Source organism: Aulonocara sp. 'chitande type north' Nkhata Bay, linkage group LG13 (genome assembly GCF_057382095.1).
Source record: "Aulonocara sp. 'chitande type north' Nkhata Bay isolate Kocher_YH1m ecotype deep benthic linkage group LG13, A_spYH_male_GT1.1, whole genome shotgun sequence".
Classification (NCBI taxonomy): Eukaryota; Metazoa; Chordata; class Actinopteri; order Cichliformes; family Cichlidae; genus Aulonocara; species Aulonocara sp. 'chitande type north' Nkhata Bay.
Genome location: NC_141356.1, coordinates 18,056,612 through 18,077,733, shown reverse-complemented (window position 1 = coordinate 18,077,733; position 21,122 = coordinate 18,056,612). Strand labels below are relative to the sequence as shown.

At 38.9% G+C, this 21,122-nt stretch overlaps 1 protein-coding gene across 4 annotated transcripts in view; it reads left to right on the top strand.

Annotated features, from left to right (window-relative positions):
- Positions 1-21,122, top strand: part of slc8a1b (solute carrier family 8 member 1b) — a 147,281-nt gene that overhangs the window by 104,781 nt on the left and 21,378 nt on the right. For all 4 annotated transcript variants that reach the window (XM_086258953.1, XM_086258954.1, XM_086258952.1 and 1 more), the window contains exons 6-7: positions 9,234-9,379; positions 13,262-13,361. In XM_086258953.1, coding sequence (XP_086115079.1) covers positions 9,234-9,379; positions 13,262-13,361 — 246 coding nt within the window. The remainder of the gene's footprint in view (positions 1-9,233; positions 9,380-13,261; positions 13,362-21,122) is intronic.

The following is a 21,122-nucleotide window of genomic DNA, read 5'->3' as shown; positions in this document are numbered from 1 at the left end:
CCATCTCCCTTTCAACAACTTTTGGAGAGAAGGTATGAGTACCTGTTCAGCTCTGGCTTGTTTGTGCAGGTGCAGCTGGATATTTATTGTTTGCATGTGTAGGCAGATATCAAATTGGGTGACAGTATTGTTGCAGATGTGAAGTGTTGGTTTCTCTCTTTAAATAAAGTAAATGGATCTTGGACTCCCACAGAAGATGTTTTGAGTGATCACATGTTTTATGCACATAGTTGTTTTTTTTCTGAGGGTAAACTCAATTGAATTTACATGGAATTTTTGAAGTTTCTGGATGACCCTCAGATACAGCATCATTCAAATTTTGTCCCGAGGAACCTCAAGCAGTAGATAGTTCACCACAACCCATGAAGCTAAATATTTCACATTGGGGGAAAAAGTGCGGCGTGAGGAAGGAATATTGCTGAGAGGAAAAAGGCTGAAAACACACATGCCCTGCAGAAAGTAATAATGACCCCATGTCCTAAAACATGCAAGCATGTGTACAGTATAAAACAGGCACAGACAGATACAATTTATACTAATGCAGAGGTAAACATATGTGCATTGTAGTGTGCCCACACATACATAGAGATACATTATGTGCATGAATATATGTGACAGATTTTGTCTGACAGCAATGTCATCCCCTCTCATACTCCTTTTCCTTATGTCCTTTTTCAGCCCCCGTCTGTGTGCATCAGTATTTTTGAGTGTTTAGTTATACAATAGTGCATATCGTTAATTCCAGCATTGATTAAGATGGTACATGTGTCAAAACAGCATCAACTAATTGCACACATGATACTCTTCATCATGCCAGTCAGTATGTTTATGTACATGTTTCTATGTATCTCTCCATATTCTGTTTGTTTATTAGTATGTACATTACATATCCATAATGTACAAACCCACTGAACCCTGTGTTGTGCAGAACAGTAAACATCATTACAAATCTATTTAATGAGAGATTGCAAAACAGAGTCATTAACTCTGCAAAATCACCAAGCAATACAGCAATATGCAATTCTAAGTAAATTTCACATATGCAATGATTAATGATCATTTCACATTAATGCTTGTGTTGTTTTGTTTATTTTATTGAATGAGGACACTGATTACTATTTTTTTTATTTCATATTCAGTGCTAGATTGTTTAAAATGGAAGAGTAAGTTAGGTTAATTAAATTGCAGGCTCCTCATATCATTCAATTTCTCATTACTACTCTAATTAAATCTGTAGAAGTTAAGATTATTTATAAGAGCAATTGTAAATTTTTGAAATCAGTATTGTACAGCTTATACAATTACTACAGAAAACAACACCCAGCAAGCACATATTCTTGCTGGGTGTAACTTAGCGCCTGGGCTAACCCTTAGAGATAGAGTTAGGAGACATCTGGAGGGAGCTCAGACAAGAGTCACTGCTTCTCTGTGTGAAAAGGAGTCAGTTGTGGTGGTTAGGATCCCCGCTGGGCATCTCCTCTGGGAGATTTTTCCCTGAACTAGAAGGAGACCCTGATGAAGATCCATAACCTGCTGGAAAGATATTACTTCTCACCTGGCATAGGAATGCATTGTGATCCCCCAGGAGGAACTAGAAAGTGTTGCTGGGGAGACAATAAGCGATAGCATTTAACCCAGCTTCTAGCTCAGCCTTATTGACAGCACACAGCACTTCAGGAGTCTGCCTCAGATACATTATCCAGACATCCTTCAATTCTAAACAAAAACAAGTACCTAACTGTAGTGACTAACATGGGTTGTCACTCTAACAAAACTCTGAAAAGAAAAGAAAAGCAGCATAAACTCCAGTTGTTACTTTCATATGCATTTTCCTGTTTTTTTCCTCTTGCTACATTCATTTACCTGCCCTCTACCCATTTTTGTTTTATTTTCACCCTCTCTTTTCTTGTCTCTTTTTTGCTTTTTCAAAATGTTCCATATGATATTCTTTCTTATCTATATCCCCATACTCTTCTCCTTTATTTGTATTTCCTTCTTTTTTCCCTTTCTTTTCCTTAATCTCATGTAATGGACCTGGTAAAACTGTGTTAAGTCTTTAAAAGTTCTTCTTGTCCATCTGCTTTTGTGCCTCCTTCTGTGACACTCTTCAGAATTGTGACAGTATAACAACTGCTTCTTCCTCCGTCTTGTCCCCTGCTGTACTGTTTAATCCTGTCAGAGGCCCTGTCTTCAATTGTCTCCTTCCTGTCTTCTTCCTCCTTCCATCTGCATATCTCCTCCTTCCCAAAGCACTGATGCTTCTCCCCTCTGTTCCTGCTCTTTGTTTTTCTCTTCTTGCCTTTCCTCTTTTTCCTCTACGTTCTCCAGTGAATCTTGAATCAATTAAACATGACAAAAATTCTCTCTTCTCTCTGATTGTTCTTTCTTTCCTTCATCTTTGCCCCTTACTCAACCTTTCTACTCTCTCCTTCCCCTCCAAGTCACCTTCTATCACTTCTGTTAAAGTAGGGGCTCCATCAAACATGACAAGGTGTGAAATCCCACATGCACACCGAACACATGCTACCTCCTGTCAGACACGTATTGACAGATGTTTCACCCAGACAAAGAGGCAGACACAATTCCTAAACTAAAGACAATACCGTGGAGAAAATTCAGAAAGAAACACACGTAGACTGAGTGAAATTTAGCACTATTTAAGTTCAGAAACTGAATGTTCCTTTCCAGGGTGTACATTTGAAGCTAGCATCTGTATATGGTGTTGGACCACATGTTATTGCCTAGAATTTGGACTGATGATTTACCTGGATCAATTTTATGCTGATAGAAAAGCTTTATATGCTAGCCATAATCAGTGTTGGTCAAGTTACTTGAAAAAAGTAATCAGTAACTAATTACTGATTACTCCCCCCAAAAAGTAATCCCGTTACTTTACTGATTACTTATTTTCAAAAGTAATTAATTACTTAGTTACTTAGTTACTTAGTTACTTTTTAAAAACACGATTTACAACCTGAAGAGGTGATAAAGTGATAGATCTTTCAGCCCAATTCTACTTTTTCTACATAATCCATCATACAAAATGTAATCAAATGGAAAAGTCTCTTTTTTTAACTTGTTTTATCAGTTTTAATCTTTTAACTTTATGCATCAAGCAAAACATTTAATTATATGCAACATTCTCTGACTTGAATAAATTAGTTTAACATTTAAACCTATTTTCTACACATTCCAGCACATAAAATAAAATATTTTTTGTGTTTTCACTCACTCTTTCAAACAGATGCAAGTAAAACACAGCAGAAAATAAATAAAGTCAAAGACTCAGCGGTCCTTTTGCTCTATTTTCACCTGTAAAGCAGGAGCAGGGTAGGCGGAGGGTTACCCTGGTGTAGGTGTGCTGCGGTCAGTTGAAGAATCCGCGCGAGTGTCTCTGTGAGTTTCCCATCACGTCGTAGCTACTCGGTGCTTGCTCGGAAGTTTAGGGGTTTTTTTCGCTGTAAAAAGAAGTTTTCTTCCCACGCACGATGGACGCTAATGTTTTTGTCACTTTTTATGGAATCAAACTCAAAGTAAGGTCAGTACTTCCACACTTTAAACGCTGCACGCTCATACTCTCTCCCGCACTCGATATATTATCCATTGTTGATCTGCACACAGCTGCTGTCACCAACGTCGCACTTGCTTACGTCACTGTCATGAGACATTCTCGCAAAAAAAATCACGGTTTTAGTAACGCAGTAACGCAGCGTTCCTACGGGAAAGTAACGGTAATCTAATTACCGATTTTGCAATAGTAATCCCTTACTTTACTCGTTACTTGAAAAAAGTAATCAGATTACAGTAACGCGTTACAAGTAACGCGTTACTGCCCATCTCTGGCCATAATAAATAAACAAGTTTAGACCCTGCTTCTTTACTTGATCTCTACAATAAGCTTCTCAACTATCCAACAACAACTCTTGTTGGATAGTTGAATATCAAATATGGTCATGCTGTAATCACTGAGTCTAATCTAATTGTTATGGTGTGCCATACTATATGAAGCCCCAAATCATTGTTATCTGATATAACAATAAAAGTACATTGGGGTTGGTGAAGTGTATGCCTCTCAGCTGCTCTTTTGTGGCCTTCTTTTGATAATTTCACACATGAACTCCAAACAGTCTCAGAAAAATCAGATTTGGAAATTATTTGAAGTCGCCCCTTCTTACATGTACCAGACAAAAATGTCAGATTTTCTTTACAACTATATTTCTATGTAGCTGCCCTAGCTGCACATTCACAACTGGATATGCATGTGAGGCTTACGTAAACCATGCAGGAAGTTCTACTACTCACACTCAAATGGTATCAATCAGATTAAGGAACTTGCTATTAGGAGCTTGTAAAGTAAAAATTAGTTTGATGTCCAATCTGGGTAAGTTGGACACTGTATAATGTCTTGAAAACGGGCACAATGAATGTGTGAAAACAGCTTAGAGCTTAGATTTTTAGAATTAAAAGGTTCTTTCTAAAGAAAAAAAATCAGAGACACATCTGCAAAAGGTCGCATAAAATACAAACTTGTAACTGTCTAGCATTGGTATTTGCAGTCCATTGTGGAAGATAGGAAAGGACAATAAAGTGAAATAATAATAATAATTCTGTTTCCTAGCAGGCAAAGTTGACAGTATAATCTTTCTACATTTTCAAAAGTACAAATTGTGACTTCTTGCTAGCGGGACAGAGAGCACTAACCTGTACTAACTGTACCTCATGGGCTCATTTGTTCCCACTGAATATGCCACAGAGCACAATTAACTCGAGAGCTGCGTCATATTGTCAGTATTGCTACCTGAATTAGTGATGTGTTCCTTGTTTTTTAACTTTCACAGTTTTCTGAAGCCCCCTTGAAACAAAGCCAAATCAGGAAGGAGAAAAAATTAGAATCAAACAGAGAAAAGGGTGAATACAAATTAGAGATTTTAATTATGAGAGCCGGAGATGAAAAAGATTTTAAAGAGTAGGACAGCTGGAGTTGGAGGTATAAAATGTTACGCAACAAAAATACACATACCACAGCGTATACTATCCTCATATTTTAGGTCTGTTTTCATCCAAATATACATTATCAAAAAGTTTAAAAGTATGCAATTTTGAATCTAATTATGTACAATGCTGAATTCAACGCATATTTAAATGCTTTAGTAATATTTCTGTATAGCTGTCCTGACTTAAAAGCATATTCAGTAGTATTAATTGAATTAGCTTCAAAGGAGCACAGAGAAGGACAACGGGAGAAGAAATCCGAATGATAAATTGTGCAGACAGTAGCTTTGACAAGAAGCAGCATCTTACCCTGCAACATTCAACCTCTGTCAGATTCATTTACAGATACGCTCACACAGAAGGAGTGTAGCTAACGAGGATACTGCCAGGTCATCCTCATCTCACATATGACTTATTGTATGCTGGTATTAGAGTTCATTAAATTAGCTGTGTGTGTTTATGTGTGTGCGCTAATCACTATATTGTAAATTCAAGTTAGCTAAAAAGCGAACATTGAAAGTCTGCTGAGATAAAAATTTTATTTTTAGAGACTGCCGTCATATCTGAAGTGACTGTTAGTATAAAAAATACACATGGTTGTTTACAGACACAGTTTATTGTAACCCGTCGACCTTTGGCCAGGTCAAAAAAGGAAGTGAGGTGACATAGCTGTAATTTTAAGCCACAGAATCCTTATATGGTGAAGGTCAGGGTGGACTGATAGGTCAACAAAATGTTGGACTTATTACAGGACACACTGCACCATTAAAGGAGAAAAACAGAAATGTTAGATGACCATTGTTATCTATTTGGTAGTGAGGCAGAAGTGAACCAGCTATATTTTCCCTGCAGTTTAAAGGCTATGGGCAGACAGTGTGGTGTTGAAAGTGGTTCTAAGGTATAGGAACAGTGAAAGCATCTGCATAGACTGAAGAGGCAGGTGATATTCTCAGCTAATTTAATTTAATCTGTTTTGTGTGCTACAGCTGGCTAACAAAGAAGTCTGCTAGGAATTTATTCCTGGTGAATGCTTTGTTATTAACAGGTGGCTTTTGTATACTGCAGTAATTAAAAAGAAAAATAGCAGGCTGCCTTTTGGTTGCCCTAGACTTTACTCTGTTGCTACATGAACACGCTGGGCACCACAGTTCTAAATTGTGCCCCTTGCTTGTGGAGTACAAGTTTGATGAAAGTGCTCTTGGCAGACATTTGCATGGCTGTTTGTGCAAGTGAGCTATAAGCTCCATGCAGCAAACCCAACTGAGGGGAACAAATGACCAACGGGTTGGTGTAGACCCACAATGCAGTGCACAATAATGGAAGGCAACAGCATGGATAACTGTTCCCCCGTGAAAAATATGATCAAGGCCATTCTGTCTGACGCCTCACCCTTTGATACCAGCAGTGAGTTCTTTCTCGACGGTGAATCTCAATTACTGGCACAGACCATAAAGACAGAGAAAAGAAAAGAGATGGGGGTGGCGTGTGAAAGACAGAGCGACAGGGATAATGAGATAACAGGGGAACTAGTGGAAGTATTTTCCATTTAGTAATGGTGCTAAAACAGTTGAAGAATATAAAGCTAATTAAATAAGTTAAAATTGCAGACACTTCTAGTTAATAATTTAAGACAAAGATTGCTACTTGAAGTGGCAATTATGAATAAAGTGCCAATAATGGCATATGATCACCAGCTCTCTTTGAAGAATTAGTGATCAAAATGTATTTGTACCTGGTACGCTGAGGGTTTTGTGTTATATGGTAAATATTTGTATAGCGCATTACTAGTCCCCAAGGACCCCAAAGTCCAGCCATCCACCCATTCACGCACACATTCATGCACTGGTGATGGCAAGTTACATTGTTGCCACAGCCACCCTGGGGCGCACTGACAGAGGCGAGGCTGCCGGACACTGGCGCCACCGGGCCCTCTGACCACCACCAGTAGGCAACGGGTGAAGCGTCTTGCCCAAGGACACAACGACCGAGACTGTCCAAGCCGGGGCTCGAACCGGCAACCTTCCGATTACAAGGTGAACTCCCAACTCTTGAGCCACGATCGCCCGTGTATTCATTACAGATAAAAAGTTTGGAATTTTAGAGGAAAATACACGGCATCATATTTGTTGTGTTTGTCTTGAGCATCATGAGTGTCTCATATTAAGGACCAACCGAAAGATGCTGCTGAAAATGAGGCGTAACCTTGAGAAGTCTGTGGGAGACTTTGTGTTTGAAGAAAGCTGAGATCACTGAGCTGGTCTGACAGAGCTGTGTGGGGTATGACGTACATGAAGCAGTGTGCACAGACACACAAGTGAATGAAGAAAGCGTCCGAGCTAACCCAAACAGACCATCAGTCCCATCACTCTTACTTGCCTATGTTCATTCCTTAGAGAATAAGATGGATTATCTGTGGCTGCAAGTACACACACAGCAGGATGCGAGACACTGTATTGTTTTTGTTTTGACCAAAACCTGACTCCGTAGCAACATTTCTGATGTCGCATTCCTGCTGGACAGACTAACAGCCTTCTGTAAGCACCAGTAAGACCTGAGGTGGAGGACTGTGTGTATACATTACATTATATGTGGTGCAGCAACAGTGGAATTGTCACAACTCATTTTCTTTTGAAAGATATGATAGTGAAATTCCAACCCTTCTACCAGCTATAGTAATTCACTGTCACCACCCAGGACATCCTGTGGCAGCTGTACAGTGCCATCAGTGAGCTAGAGACTGTTCATTCAGACAGTTTCAAGGTGGTTGCTGGAGATTTCATATACATAAACTTAAATTGTTCTATCCAAATTCCAATAGCGTGTTCCAACCAGGCGCAATAACACATTTAATATGGTGTATACAAACATCACATTTCTGTTATGCTTTTTCCAGCATAGAGAACATTACTGAAACGCATTAAGGCAAATCCGATCAGACCAGTAGTTGCATCCTGGCCAGATACAACTACAGCACTTCAGGACTTTTTTGCAAGTACTGATTGGAGCATGTATGCTCCAAGTGTATGTGTGTTGTTACAGTTATCAAACCCTTCTTCTGATGTCATCAGAGAGCCTTAAAGAGCTGAGAATTAAGGATGCTGCCTTCTGATTGGGGGTAAAAGTAGTGCTCAGGTTGGCAAAAACTGATCTCTACTGAGCCATCAAGAAGACTAAGTTGGCATACATAAGAAAAATTGAAAGCAAATTCTGTGATTCCAGGGACACTGGGCTCATGTAGCAGGAGATTCGGGCTGTAAAATAATACCGCAAGTGGACGACACAACCCTCCCACCAAAACCAGCTGAATGAGTTCTATGGGAGGTTTAAGGCACTGAAACTTACACCAGAGAAGAAAACCTGCAGGTGCAACTAATGTGAAGAGATTCATCCGACTAGTCATGGATCTTATCAAAACCAGCCTCCCACCTTCTCTGGAGCCCTTACAGTTGGCATACTGTGCAAACAGTAAATGCTTACAGTAAGACCTCATCAAACTGAACACAGGGGTCACACGGGGCTGTGTGCTCTGTCCGTTGCTCCATACTTTGCTGAAACAAGACTGATGATACAACACTAGCGCACATCATCTCATCAGCAACTACGATGAAATAAGTAAACAGGCTAGTGGTTGGAGGCCTGTTTGAAAAGGTTTTGAGAAGTTAAATGAAGGGACACTGCCGAGCTCAGATGGGAATTCACAGGGTAGGCGCTGACACACTGAAGGCTCTGTCTCCAAAGGTGTAGAGGTTGGTAAATGAAGCAAGTGAGAACCCCATTTTATGGAGGCAATGTTGGGTCTCAATAAAAGCTGTTTGGGCATCCTGAACAGCTACATCACACTTTGGTATGGTAACTGCAGTGTGACTGGCATAAAGACTGGAAGAAGAAAGTCCTCTTCATTGTAGTATAAGAGATATCACTCCACTAGAACAAGATCATCCAGAATGTGACCTTGAAGTTGTACCTGACAACTTCACCTGACATGGTTTCACCTGACATGCTAACTTTTGAGAAAACTGATTTTGAAAACTTAAAAAATAAATAAATAAATAAAATAACAATATCAGCTTATTTCTTATTTGAAACTACTTCTTCTGGTGTGCTACACAACTAGCTTCCCTCACTTTATTATCTTTTTTTCAGCTAATCTCTTGCATAAATTCCAATCTGCATTAACACAACTGACTGGCTTACTGCTGTTTCTTTTCTAACTGTTTGTGTCCCCTGTTTTGTTTCTTCAGAGGAACAGCAGAAAGACGAAGAAGTGGAAGAAGAGCCGCTGACAGGAAAAGATGAAGAGGAACGCCGCATAGCTGAAATGGGCCGTCCAATGTTGGGAGATCATGTCAAACTGGAGGTGATCATCGAGGAATCATATGAATTCAAGGTAAGGCGGTGCCACATTGACTATATTTCCAGTGCAGGAACTAAGTGTGTTTCTACTACAGGAACAAAAGTCAGAGCTCCAAAAGACTCTGTTTAAATGGTAGCATTTTTCACTTCACAGGAACTCCGGGGGATACAGCTTGTAGAGGTGAATTGATTGGTTGAGTAAGCAGAATTTTATAGCAGCCACCATTTTTAAAACTCTGTAGCCATATATAGAGTTGTGTGTTGCTTTTTTCATTGTGCTTTGACACATTAGCATTGATTTACAAAAGGATATGGGCTATATTTGCCCTTTATACTAGGGAGAAAGCTATCCTGTTATACTGTGACATTTAGTGTGTAATCTTTTGCATTGCTGACATCAAATATACCGAAACGAAGCCTATATAGTCAAACGGGAGAAAAAGACATCCGATGCTTTTTCATATATCAGCTGACTGGTTTGCATAGTTTTTGTAAGTTTGCACATGGCAGTGGACACAGATTGCATGCAGTTTAGGTACTTTGGATTGAAATGAAGCCTTTGTGTGGTGAGATAAAGATGACAGATCTCATCTGAGGACAATAAAACAAGTTTAGATGGCAGGAAAACTGAGGATGTTTTACTCTGAAGTATAACTTTCGGATTCAAACATCCTTGAACAATAAGATTTCATGACACAATAGGATATTTAAAAGCAGACATATCTCTGTCTGCTTTCAAAACCTACGTGTTGTCTGTTATCCAACAATTTGGAACTTTGAATACATGCTTTAATTTTCTCCCATATATATTATTGTTTTCACATACATGTCTCAGTATTCCTTATCCTGTCTTTCAATTCAATTCAATTCAGTTCAGTTCAATTCAATGCGCTTTATATTGTAAGGTAGACCCTACAATAATACATACAGAGAAAAAGCCCAAAAATCAAATGACCCCCTATGAGCAAGCACTTTGACGACAGTGGGAAGGAAAAACTCCCTTTTAACAGGAAGAAACCTCCGGCAGAACCAGGCTCAGGGAGGGGCGGGGCCATCTGCTGCGACCGGTTGGTGTGAGAGAGGGAAGTGACGATGAAAGACATGCTGTTTACATGTTTTTCGTTCTGTGTGTCTTCAACTAGTTTAGAATGCAACAGCTAGGCTGCTGATGAAAACTTCATGCAATCGTGCTTTTGAGGTTGTAGCTCTTAAACTTTGGAAAAGCCTTCCTCACATTATTAGATCGGCTGAAGCAGTGGTTTGTTTTACATGACTGCTCAAAACTCCTTTTTATAGGTTAGCTTTTCCTTAATCTTTCTCCCATTATTTTTGGCCATAGTTCTCATCTAATAATAATAATAGTAATAATGGATTGCATTTATATAGCGCTTTTCGAGACCCTCAAATTGGTGTACGGAAGGGTGTATGTTGGAATTAATATAAGACCATATGGCTGACTGCATGTCTGTATGCTGGAACATGTATGATTATTTTTTATTGTGTGGTTTTAGTCAAACTATGGAGAACTTGATTTTGATTTACAAATAAAGTTATTATTATTAGTATTATTATTATTATTGTCTATTGCGAGTGTAGTAATATGCTAATATGTTCACAAAAGGGCAACAAAGGATTAAAATAAAGCTCATATAACATATTCATGCACAAATTTTTCTGATACATATAGGAAATAATTGGATATTTGTTATGTTTACTTAATTTCCTCCTTTCCCTTCACCCACACAGACTCTTAAGACGAGTGCAGATGTAATTACCATCCATGTTACATTTGTGTGTGTATGTGTGGGACTGTGTGTACTAATGCATGTTCTTTGCTCCTGCTCCACCTACACAATCACTCTAAAAAGACAGCTAATAGCACCCACTAATAGCTTGCCACTTGACAGGATACTATAGTTTGTCAAGTAGTTCAGTGTGTATGTGTATGTGTGTGTGTAAAGAGATCCTATAGTTATCTAAAGTACTGTCCACTGGCAGATGTAGAGTGACATTAGAGACTGAACAAGGATGAGAGGTTAAAGGAAAAAAAGTTTTACAGTGTTTTTACCCTTGTGTTTTTAGCACAATAATAATAAATAAATAAATAATAATAAAGTCTTGAGCCACTGATTATTTCTTTAAATATGGTGCTGGGAAAATGAGAAATGTCTGGAGCAATTTATTGAAATGTGGGACTAGAAATGGAAATGCCTAGAAGGCAAAAAGTCTCTCATAAGACTTTCAAAATCATGAGAATTTCTACACTTCTCATGAAATTGAACTGCAATCTACAATATGACCACATTTACTCTTCAACACAATCTAAATTCTATTAGGCAAGCTTTCTTATTTCTATGTCAGAGCCTCCATGTTGTTCTACAGATGGGTATAGGCACTCACTCAGGACCTGTATACCAGTTTTTGGATAAAAGCTCATTGGGAATTATGTTGATACAAAAGTATAATTTTATGCCTGTCAGACTGTGTTATCTTTTAATTTTACTTGTGACTTTTAGCTCAATCATCACTGGATTATATAGCACCACTTGCTGGAGGATTAAAACTAAACTCCAGTTCAGCTTACTGACTGAAGATTAGAAAAGTATTGTAAGAAAAACTGTCATCCCAAAATATTAACTTACTCCTTCTCAAGTCATTTATGTAGTTATGTAATTACTGTCATCCAAAGGAAAAACAATTTATTTTTAGTTAAGTTATAATTAAATTACATAAGCCACAAAATACTGACTTTACAATGTGCAAATTGCAGCTTTTATCTCAAGTATAATTTTCACTAGTGCTTACTTTCTTTTGATTTTGACATAATTTAGTTTTCACTCATTTAAAGCAAACATTGTGTCTGTTAGATTTCTATGATGAAACCAATCTTGATGATTTTGACCCCTTTCTAAGATAAACACAGAGTCAAGAAGTCTTTTCATGTGTCTTTCAGAAGAAAAATACATAACGTTCCTCAGTCCCAGCATGGGGCCCTCCCAAAATAAAGCGGAAATTCACATGGATACACACAGGAAACCCATGCATATGCATGTTTCAGTCTGACTGAGTCCAAAGTAATTGAGGGAGCGAAGAAAAGAGATGGAAAGCAAAGCTGATAAAAGTAACAGCATTAGAGAATGATAAAATGGCAATCGTAGAAGACGGTATTATGCACAAAACCTAGGTGAATGCAGTTAAGCGAACACTCCAGATACAATAGGCAGAGTAAAGCTGGCTGTGTCTGTGCATGTTTGTGTCCACAGCTAAGAAGCCCTATTTACACACCTAAGCTCCATTCAACACAAGTAGCATCACAGCTTCCCTCAGAAAAGGAGAGTGCATTCCCCCAGTGCTCACTAATTAGTATATGTGTGTGCATGCTGGATTGTTTGTGTTACCCCAGTCTGTTTTAGCTTCTTCCTATTGAAGAAGACTGTAATAAAAATGTAAATACTGTAAAATAATGCACATGGAAGGAAACCGTGGAAAGAAAAAGGAAGGAAAATGGACGTAAACAGAGACATATATGGAAAGAAAAACAAACAAGTCTACTGTAGATCTAAATGTTTATTTAATAAATGGTAGTGAAAACTATATTTTGAATTCTTGCAGAAATATCACAAATATAAGGCTGGGGAAGATGTATAAAGCGATGCACAGGAATGATGCAGCTGTAAGAGAATCTTGAATTTTAATATTTCACTGCAGTGTGCGTCTTATAGCTTCAGTCATGAATTGTATGAAACTGATACAGAGTATGTTTATGTTTTCACCTTTATTATGTCCCTGGAAATTCATAAAAAAATGCATTTCCTGTGAAAGCTGAGTGCCAGTTTCTTATTTCATGCTGTGTCGAAATCCAAGAGATTTCCTATGCTAGATGCAAATGACTGATAATCTGTCTCTCCTTTGGCAGAACACAGTGGACAAGCTGATAAAGAAGACCAACCTGGCTCTGCTGGTGGGAACCAACAGCTGGAGAGACCAGTTCATAGAAGCCATCACTGTAAGCGCAGGTAAGACCAACGGCGAGACTCAGAAGCCCTGTGTCCAACTCTGATTTTAACTGGAGTGTGTGTGTGTGTGTGTGTGTGTGTGTGTGTGTGTGTGTGTGTGTGTGTGTGTGTGTGTGTGTGTGTGTGTGTGAAAGAAAGTGAGAGAGTGTGGTGTAAATTCTTTTTAGTATGAACAGCTGCAGTTTTACAGTCTGAGCTCTCAGACGTCCTCTGTTCCCTGCACCCTAACAATCGGTGCAACCTAAAATATCAGGAACCTCAATCAAAATGTCCCTCTCTGTCTAAAAACAAATTAGAGTAATTTCGTGGTTTCATGGCATCATGTGTTTGTGTGTGTGTGTGTGTTTTGGTTACTGGAGAGTGGATTGGCCTGTGTGGTTTGGACAAACACTAACCAGATGGGTGATAACGTCGAGAGTAATCGTGAGAGTGACTGTGTGTGTTTCTGCCCAACAAAGGCAGAAGAACAAGGATGTGTGTGTGTGTGTGTGTGTGTGTGTGTGTTTTGGGGATAGAGAGGAGTAGAGAAAGAAGCTCTGTAGTGTTGAACAGAAACTGATGATAGTTTTCTGCCAGGCAGTTTGAGAGAGTATCATCTGCTGTGGGATGAGTTCATCTGAAATCGCAAACTGGCCAGTTGATTAAATCTGCCATGAAAATCATTGGTGTTAAGAATCGTTGTTGCCTGCAGCTGATTTTTGTGCAGGCCTTGACCAAGTAAGTATAAAAAATAGCGTCTGGCCCTACCCACATTTCATACAGTAAATTTAAGCTTCTAGCGTCTGGTACATAACCAGCTGAAACACAACATTAATTCCTGTCAGCATCAAGACACTAAACGCCAAGTAATGAAAGATGCTCCTGGAAATGGGTGTTTGTCCAATGTGTAGTTTTTTTTAGGCTTCTGTTTCGTGTGTGTGTGTGTGTGTGTGTGTGTGTGTGTGTGTGTGTGTGTGTGTGTGTGTGTGTGTGTGTGTGTGTGTGTGTGTGTGTGTGTGTGTGTGTGTGTGTGTGTTTGCCCTGCTTTTTTAAATAATTTTTCACAGAACTGAAGAATGAAAAAGTGTTTTGTTTTTCTGGTGAAGCCAAATAAAGTGTATCCTAATCTTAATCTTGGGGGAAGAATATTTAAAACTAATGTTACATCACTGCCAGGATCTGATATAAGCACAGGTGGTTGTGTCCTGTGAAGAGTGAAAGCATCAGACATTATTATGCAAACAGAAGGTGATGCGCCTGCAGTGTGAAAATGCCTTTGAGAAACACGCACAGTGTGGAAAAGAAAATATATGCATTAATTTAAAGATAATCCAAGGAACAAAGAACATGTATAACGACAAAGGATGCTTTAGCTATGAATATGGAAATTTAGACACCAAATGAACACGTGCAATAAATAAAGTAGAGGCACCCAGTTCAAAAGAGAGTGACAGAGGGAAAAGGGACAAGGGAGAACGGCAGCATTTTTTCACATTCACTGCAGAATTTTCACAGTTCAGTGGTTACTTGTGGGAATTTGCCCTCTGGAGGCAGAGAGGCATTACTGCAGTTCATCAATGGAAGCAGGAAGGAGAAATAGTGAGTAGAAAGGTATAGCTGTAATCTGTTCTTTATGTATGACTGACTGTCATTTCTTGTCGGTCACTTCTGTTGTGGATTTTATTTGGAAAAGGATTCACAAACAAATGGCAAGCTTTTGCAGCTCTTTAAACTTTAAACATCCTTAAGCAGCGTCTGTTTGTTTTGTTTTGTTCTTTCTTTGCTTTGTTTTCTTTATTAAGTGTCTTGCTCAACGGACAGTATAGCATATTGCACATTTAGTTCACTCCAAAGTATTTGGACATTATCACATCTACTGCTTGACTCCAGGGACAGATTAACAATGGTCATAGATGAGGTGCAGCTTTTATAATAAAATGGCATATGGTGCTAATTGCTGTATTGTGAGATGATTATATATTAAATAAATTTTGACTGAACTATTACTTTATCTCCTGTTCTAGATGCCACCATGTTAGTTTTGAAACCATATTAGGAAAAAAGAGTGGAGTGCTAATTTATCAGCTAAAGGCTAGTTAGCTTGGTTATCAAGTTGCCTCCATAAACTACTTAGCTAGCTAGTCCTAATTAATGGACTTGGGATGTTAGAATTTTACTCAGCAAAGCTGAAGCTCAAACTTCTTGCAAGGACTTTATAAAGATCAGACAAACGATTTAAAAATAGCCCGAAAGGTATTTTAAAAATCTCTCAAATTAGCTGAGGTGACGCTAGCAGAGACCACTCAGCATCAGCTTCCGGTGTCAGGACATCAATCAAACCGTACATGACCCAACACAATTATTATTATTAGTTAGTTAGTTTTATGTAGCAGGCTTGTAAAAACATTGATGCTGTAATGCTGGGACATTACATCAGAGTCAATGGGGATTGACTCCATTTTGAAGGAAGGCTGAAGTTGTGCCTGGAAGAGTTAGAGCTGGCTTTATTTTCAGCTCCAGAGAATCTCCATCGGCTGCTTTCTACTGATAATGTTCATCAACTGATTTTTTCAAATGCGCAAATGTAACACTGACTGAAAAATTACTGAACATCTATGCTTTATAGCTGCACTTACTATTCAATACACCAGTGCTATTCAGTACATGAAGGGTTGGTTCAGCATTTCAGGATTTACCTTCTTGGCACGAGTTTGCTGCATGCTCAATAATGTACGTAAGGAAAAATCGGAAAGTTGAATCAGTGTATCTGGATGGAGCACTCAAACATTTTCAATTATTCAAGATAAACCAACGTGTATTCTTTTTCCACAGCTCAGACTGCCCGAACTCATCAACAATGTTTAGGATTTCAGCAACTGTGTATATATAAGCTGAATTACTATCAGAAAGAAGTCAATCATTGTTAACACAGTTAAAATGGGACCGTTGATTTGTTGCGATAAAAATGTCACCGATAATTACGGTGCACATCAAAATACAAAGTTGGATTTAAAGAAAGAAATCGTATTTGCTGCTGCATTTAAAACTGGGTTTCTGTCAGGGCATTGTTTGCCTGGATCTTTCTCAGTCACTTTAGTGTCTTCAAATAACTTTATCCTGTGTGGGCGTGCGTGTGTTTGTTTGTGCTTTAGTTAGCCAGCCTGTCAGCCAGCCTTTGTTGGTGAGCTGATGCCATTAATGAAAAGGGTTGTCTTTGCTCTCTTATCTGGGATTAGCTTGTCTAGCCTGACAGAGTGCTCTGTGTGTGTGTGTGTGTGTGTGTGTGTGTGTGTGTGTGTGTGTGTGTGTGTGTGTGTGTGTGTGTGTTTTAAAGAGAGAACTGTTTAAAGGTAATGAGAGCAACTTCCACCAAAGGACAGACTTATTGTCACACCCTTGGTTCATCTTGCACACATATACAGTACAGTTTCAATATAGTATTTACTTTATTGTACAATCCACAATTGTAATGCTTGCAGACTAGAACAGGTTAACTGTAACACAGAAAAACAAGCCCACACAAGCGCATATGACAAACAAAATCAGGTTCAAAATCATGTCAGACTGGAGACTGGAGACTGATTGTTTTTTTCTGAGCCTTTAAACCTGCAGCTGATTGCACTGTGTGAGTTCAAAGTGTCTAAGATTACGAGCTGATTGGTTGCTTGTAGATCAAACTGGCAGTTTGCATCCAGCTGTGAAACAACTGAGAGTGGAAATGAAAGCGGAGGAGAAGGAGAGGGAAAACACAATAAAGCCAAAATAACTGATGGAACAAATAATTTTCACGCTGTGAAATTTATAAATGAAAATAGAAACAAATGCTTTTTCATGAATAGTATGAAAAATGCTTACAATAATTGTTCTGCTATATTATTATTGTGTAGTATAAATGTTTGTTTAGCTGTAATCAACTGAAAAGTCACACCTCCATTCACTTATCACCAGCTTCATTCACTGGGTTTTGCACCAAGACTCATTCACAACATATTTAAAACTTACCGAGTTAGCACAAAATCCTTTGGATTACCCGCACGACTCTTATCCAAAGAATAAAAACATAATACAAAAGCTGTAATTGTATACAAGTTACAGTATCTTATATAATAGCATGTATAAATGAAAAAAATAAAAATAAAGATGTTGAAAATACCATTTCCAGATGATATTGCACAGTGGATCACAAGCTGATTGTACTTTTCCATATTCAAAATTCCATCAATTTTCACAAGATCTCCAACACTACTGGCTGGAATTCTTCCCCAAACCACCACTGTCTCCAGCATGCTTTACAAATTGCTGTAGACACTCACTATTGAACCTCTCTCCTGATTGTTTCCATACATATTGACAACAGTTTGAATCAGAAACTTAAAATTTGTCCAGTCGTGGGTACTTATGAATGACTTTTCTGATGGCCACCCTTCCACGACACCTCTTCTGATGAGTCCTTTGCAAACAGTAGGTGGATCAAGTGATGGGACAGATTCATCTCTCAGCTCTTGTGTCAGATCTTTGTGGATTGTTTCCTATAGAGCCGCTCAAGAAGTTATAAATCGAATAAGGCTCAAGGCTTATTCGGTGTAGTTCATAGCAAGAATAGAGGTGCAATGAAATATTTAGATTTCTGAAACAGTGGCACATTTTTTAATATTTCACTTTATACCAATTTCCCACACTTTTACCACAATGTCCATTTTTGTGTGCTTTCCTCACTTACAGTCAGAGATTACCAAAAAGGCAGGAGTACTAACAGGGAAAAATAACAATGGTCCGAAACTTGCAGTACATAAGGAAAATGATTCAATATGGCTCCAACAACTCTCCTTCAGGCTTTTAAAAGGTGTCAAGAGAGAAAGACGAGAATAAAAATAAGAAAGGGCAATTATTATCTTAACAAAATGAAATGAGGCACAATAATCTCACACATCTAATTTTGGGCATCTTGTGTTGTTGTGAACAAATGACGTGAACTTCACACACATTTTTCCAAACTTGCCACACACACACACACACACACTCTCACACAAACAAGAAGCCCAGATGAAGACGTGCTGTTACTTGGCAGCTCATCTCTTCAGACACGCACTGCTGGTTTGACCAAGTCCAGAGTGGCTGTAACTGATACTGTGGATTTAACACACAGAGAGATAAGCTGGCTTCGTCTAATCTCATCTCTATCCTTTCCTTTCCCGCTCTCTGTCTGTCGGTCTTTTTCTGCTTCTTATACTCTTTCTGTCCCTCTCTCTATTATCCTTCCCTAATTTGTCTTATCTCCTCTCAAGCATATTAGATTGAATTTGAGATTACAATGACTTTAAATGAGCTTCAAATATTCCTTCATCTTAAACAAAAATCACTGAGACAACATCTTGTTGTCATCCTAGTCCTGCCTTCCAAACGCAAGTTTTATAGTCAATCAGGATCTCATCCTTTGAAGCCCTCCAGAGAGTATGTTCGCAAAGAAACGATGGGGAAGGGTACAAATTTTGCACAGCTTTTCTTCTAAGATTGCAGCTTTGTAACGACATTTAAAGTCTGCCAAGTCTTGACCTTAAGGTCACCAGATCGTGTAACCAATTTGGCACTTACACTGACACACAGTCCCAACCTAATTCTTCCAAATCCATGACATTCATCTCAAATCAGAAAACCTGCATTCACCTCCCTTCAAATGTCACTGTGATTCGTGTGTAATGACCTGTTTCCCTCTGTGTGTGTCTTTTTTGGCATTGTGTGGCTCATGGAGAATATTCCCCAGACAAGCTGGAAGATAGCCGGAGATTATGCATGCATTTAACATTGTGTCTTTACAATGCAGGGCCAAATCATCCACATTAGAGAGCAGCTTGATAGTGTCGAGTCCCAAACGCATTATTTTCCTTTCTTTTGCAGGCTGTCATGGGGCCTGTTACAGTTTTTGCTCTTATTTCATCCTCATTATCATTATATTTGCAATGTTGTGTTTCAAAATTTGAGCATTTCTTAAAGGGTGAGGCCATATGTATTGTCCAGTAAGAATACACACTATGAGTGCAAAGATCCCAATGACGATGATTTCCCATTGTGCATAATTTGAGCGATGAATAAGCACATATGTGCATAGGTGTGAAAAATCTGTGGAATAGTGTGAGAATTTATTTTCATGCCTGATTTTAGTTTATTTGTAGTTAGCGTGAAAAGTCCAGGCCGAGAGGCGACATCATGCTGACGCGCTAGCAGACTGGCTCCAATGTTTGAATGTTTTTATATGATTGAAATTGACCCGTAAACATTAATTGTCTGTCTCTGTAGCGGCTGGGTGCATAAAGATCTGAGGGTGATGTTTCACTCAGAAGATTAGTTAAGCAAAATTCTTGTATCCAAGTGTGAATTTTTCACTTTCACCGAAATGCATTTTTAATTTATCCTTCTGTGTAGAGGAAGGAATGTGGCTGACGTGTATACTGGCATGAGATGTCACAGATGCGCTGCATTAGTTGTCCTAAGATTTATTAAGTTGGCCTATTAGCAGGTTGATTGTGTGCAACGTGGGTGAATGGACCATATTAATTGTATGTGTCATGGTCCTGGGTCGGTGACCCAGCGCTTTTAGTTTGTTATCATTTTCCAGATGATGATGATGATGATTGTTTTAGTTCTGTATTATATTCGGTCTGCCTCTGAGTCTGCGTCTGTATCTGTCTGTCTATGGTGTCACCCCATCTGTTTGTGAAGCTGTCTGTTTAGATCTGTGTCTTGTTTGGTTCCCCGTGTCTGAGTTTCCTGTTTTATTGTGAAGGTCTCTGTCTGATGTGAGTGTGTTCAGTTTACATTTCCCCTGTCCCGTCAGTTCTGATTTCTCCCAGCTGTGTTGCCCTCCTGTCCCTCATCCCCTGATTACTGGTGTGTATTTAAGCCCTGTGTGTTCTCCTGCCTGTTGTCGGCTCGTCTGCATTCATCCGTCTACCTCTGCGTTCATCCATGTATCACTGCGGTCCTCCGTGTAGCTCTGCATTCTATGGTGTTTCGTTCCTGTCTCTGCGTCTCTCTGCCCCGCACCCCTTTTGTATGGTCTCAGGTTTGTCTTTAGTTTCTCCCAGTTTAGGTTTGTAATTGCTCATGTTGAGTTGCCTGTTTTTGCCACCACCACCACCTTGTAAATAAACATCACTCTGTCATCAGTTCGCTGCATCTTGGGTCCTCCTTTTCCTCCACACCACACGGCTCCCTCCGCCAGCCGTGACAGTATGCATAGATGACTCAGGAAACAGCTGTTCCTCAGCCCATCTCACACCACAAATCAATTTTTATTTCTTAAAACCTTGGAACTCGCTATTCTTCCCTGATGGTAAGCAAGTGATTAGTTACCCAAGCTTATCACACACTTTTCAAATCCACCAGGTCTCCTGGGATCCATACACTTTAGGGTTAACCGATATGGAAAAGATATATATAACTCTTATAAAGTTTGTATCTGTCTTGTGTGAAACTTGTATGAAAAGCATACAAGAGTGAAAACAGATATAAGATCCCTTGAAAAATTATATAAATGAAACTTGTATGTTTTGGATACTTCCTAAAACAATATATGAAAGCAATGAGAAAGTGGCCACTTTCATGAGTAAATCATATAAGCCTTATATGATTCACTATATGAAGCAAGCTAAAGCTGATGCAAATCTTTTATAAGTTTTTTCTATTTCTTTTCCATATGGGAAGGTTAGGTTAAAATTAGCCACATGCCAAAAAAGGGCATTTTCAGACATTAAACTAAAAACCAAAAGGTGTCAAATATGCATT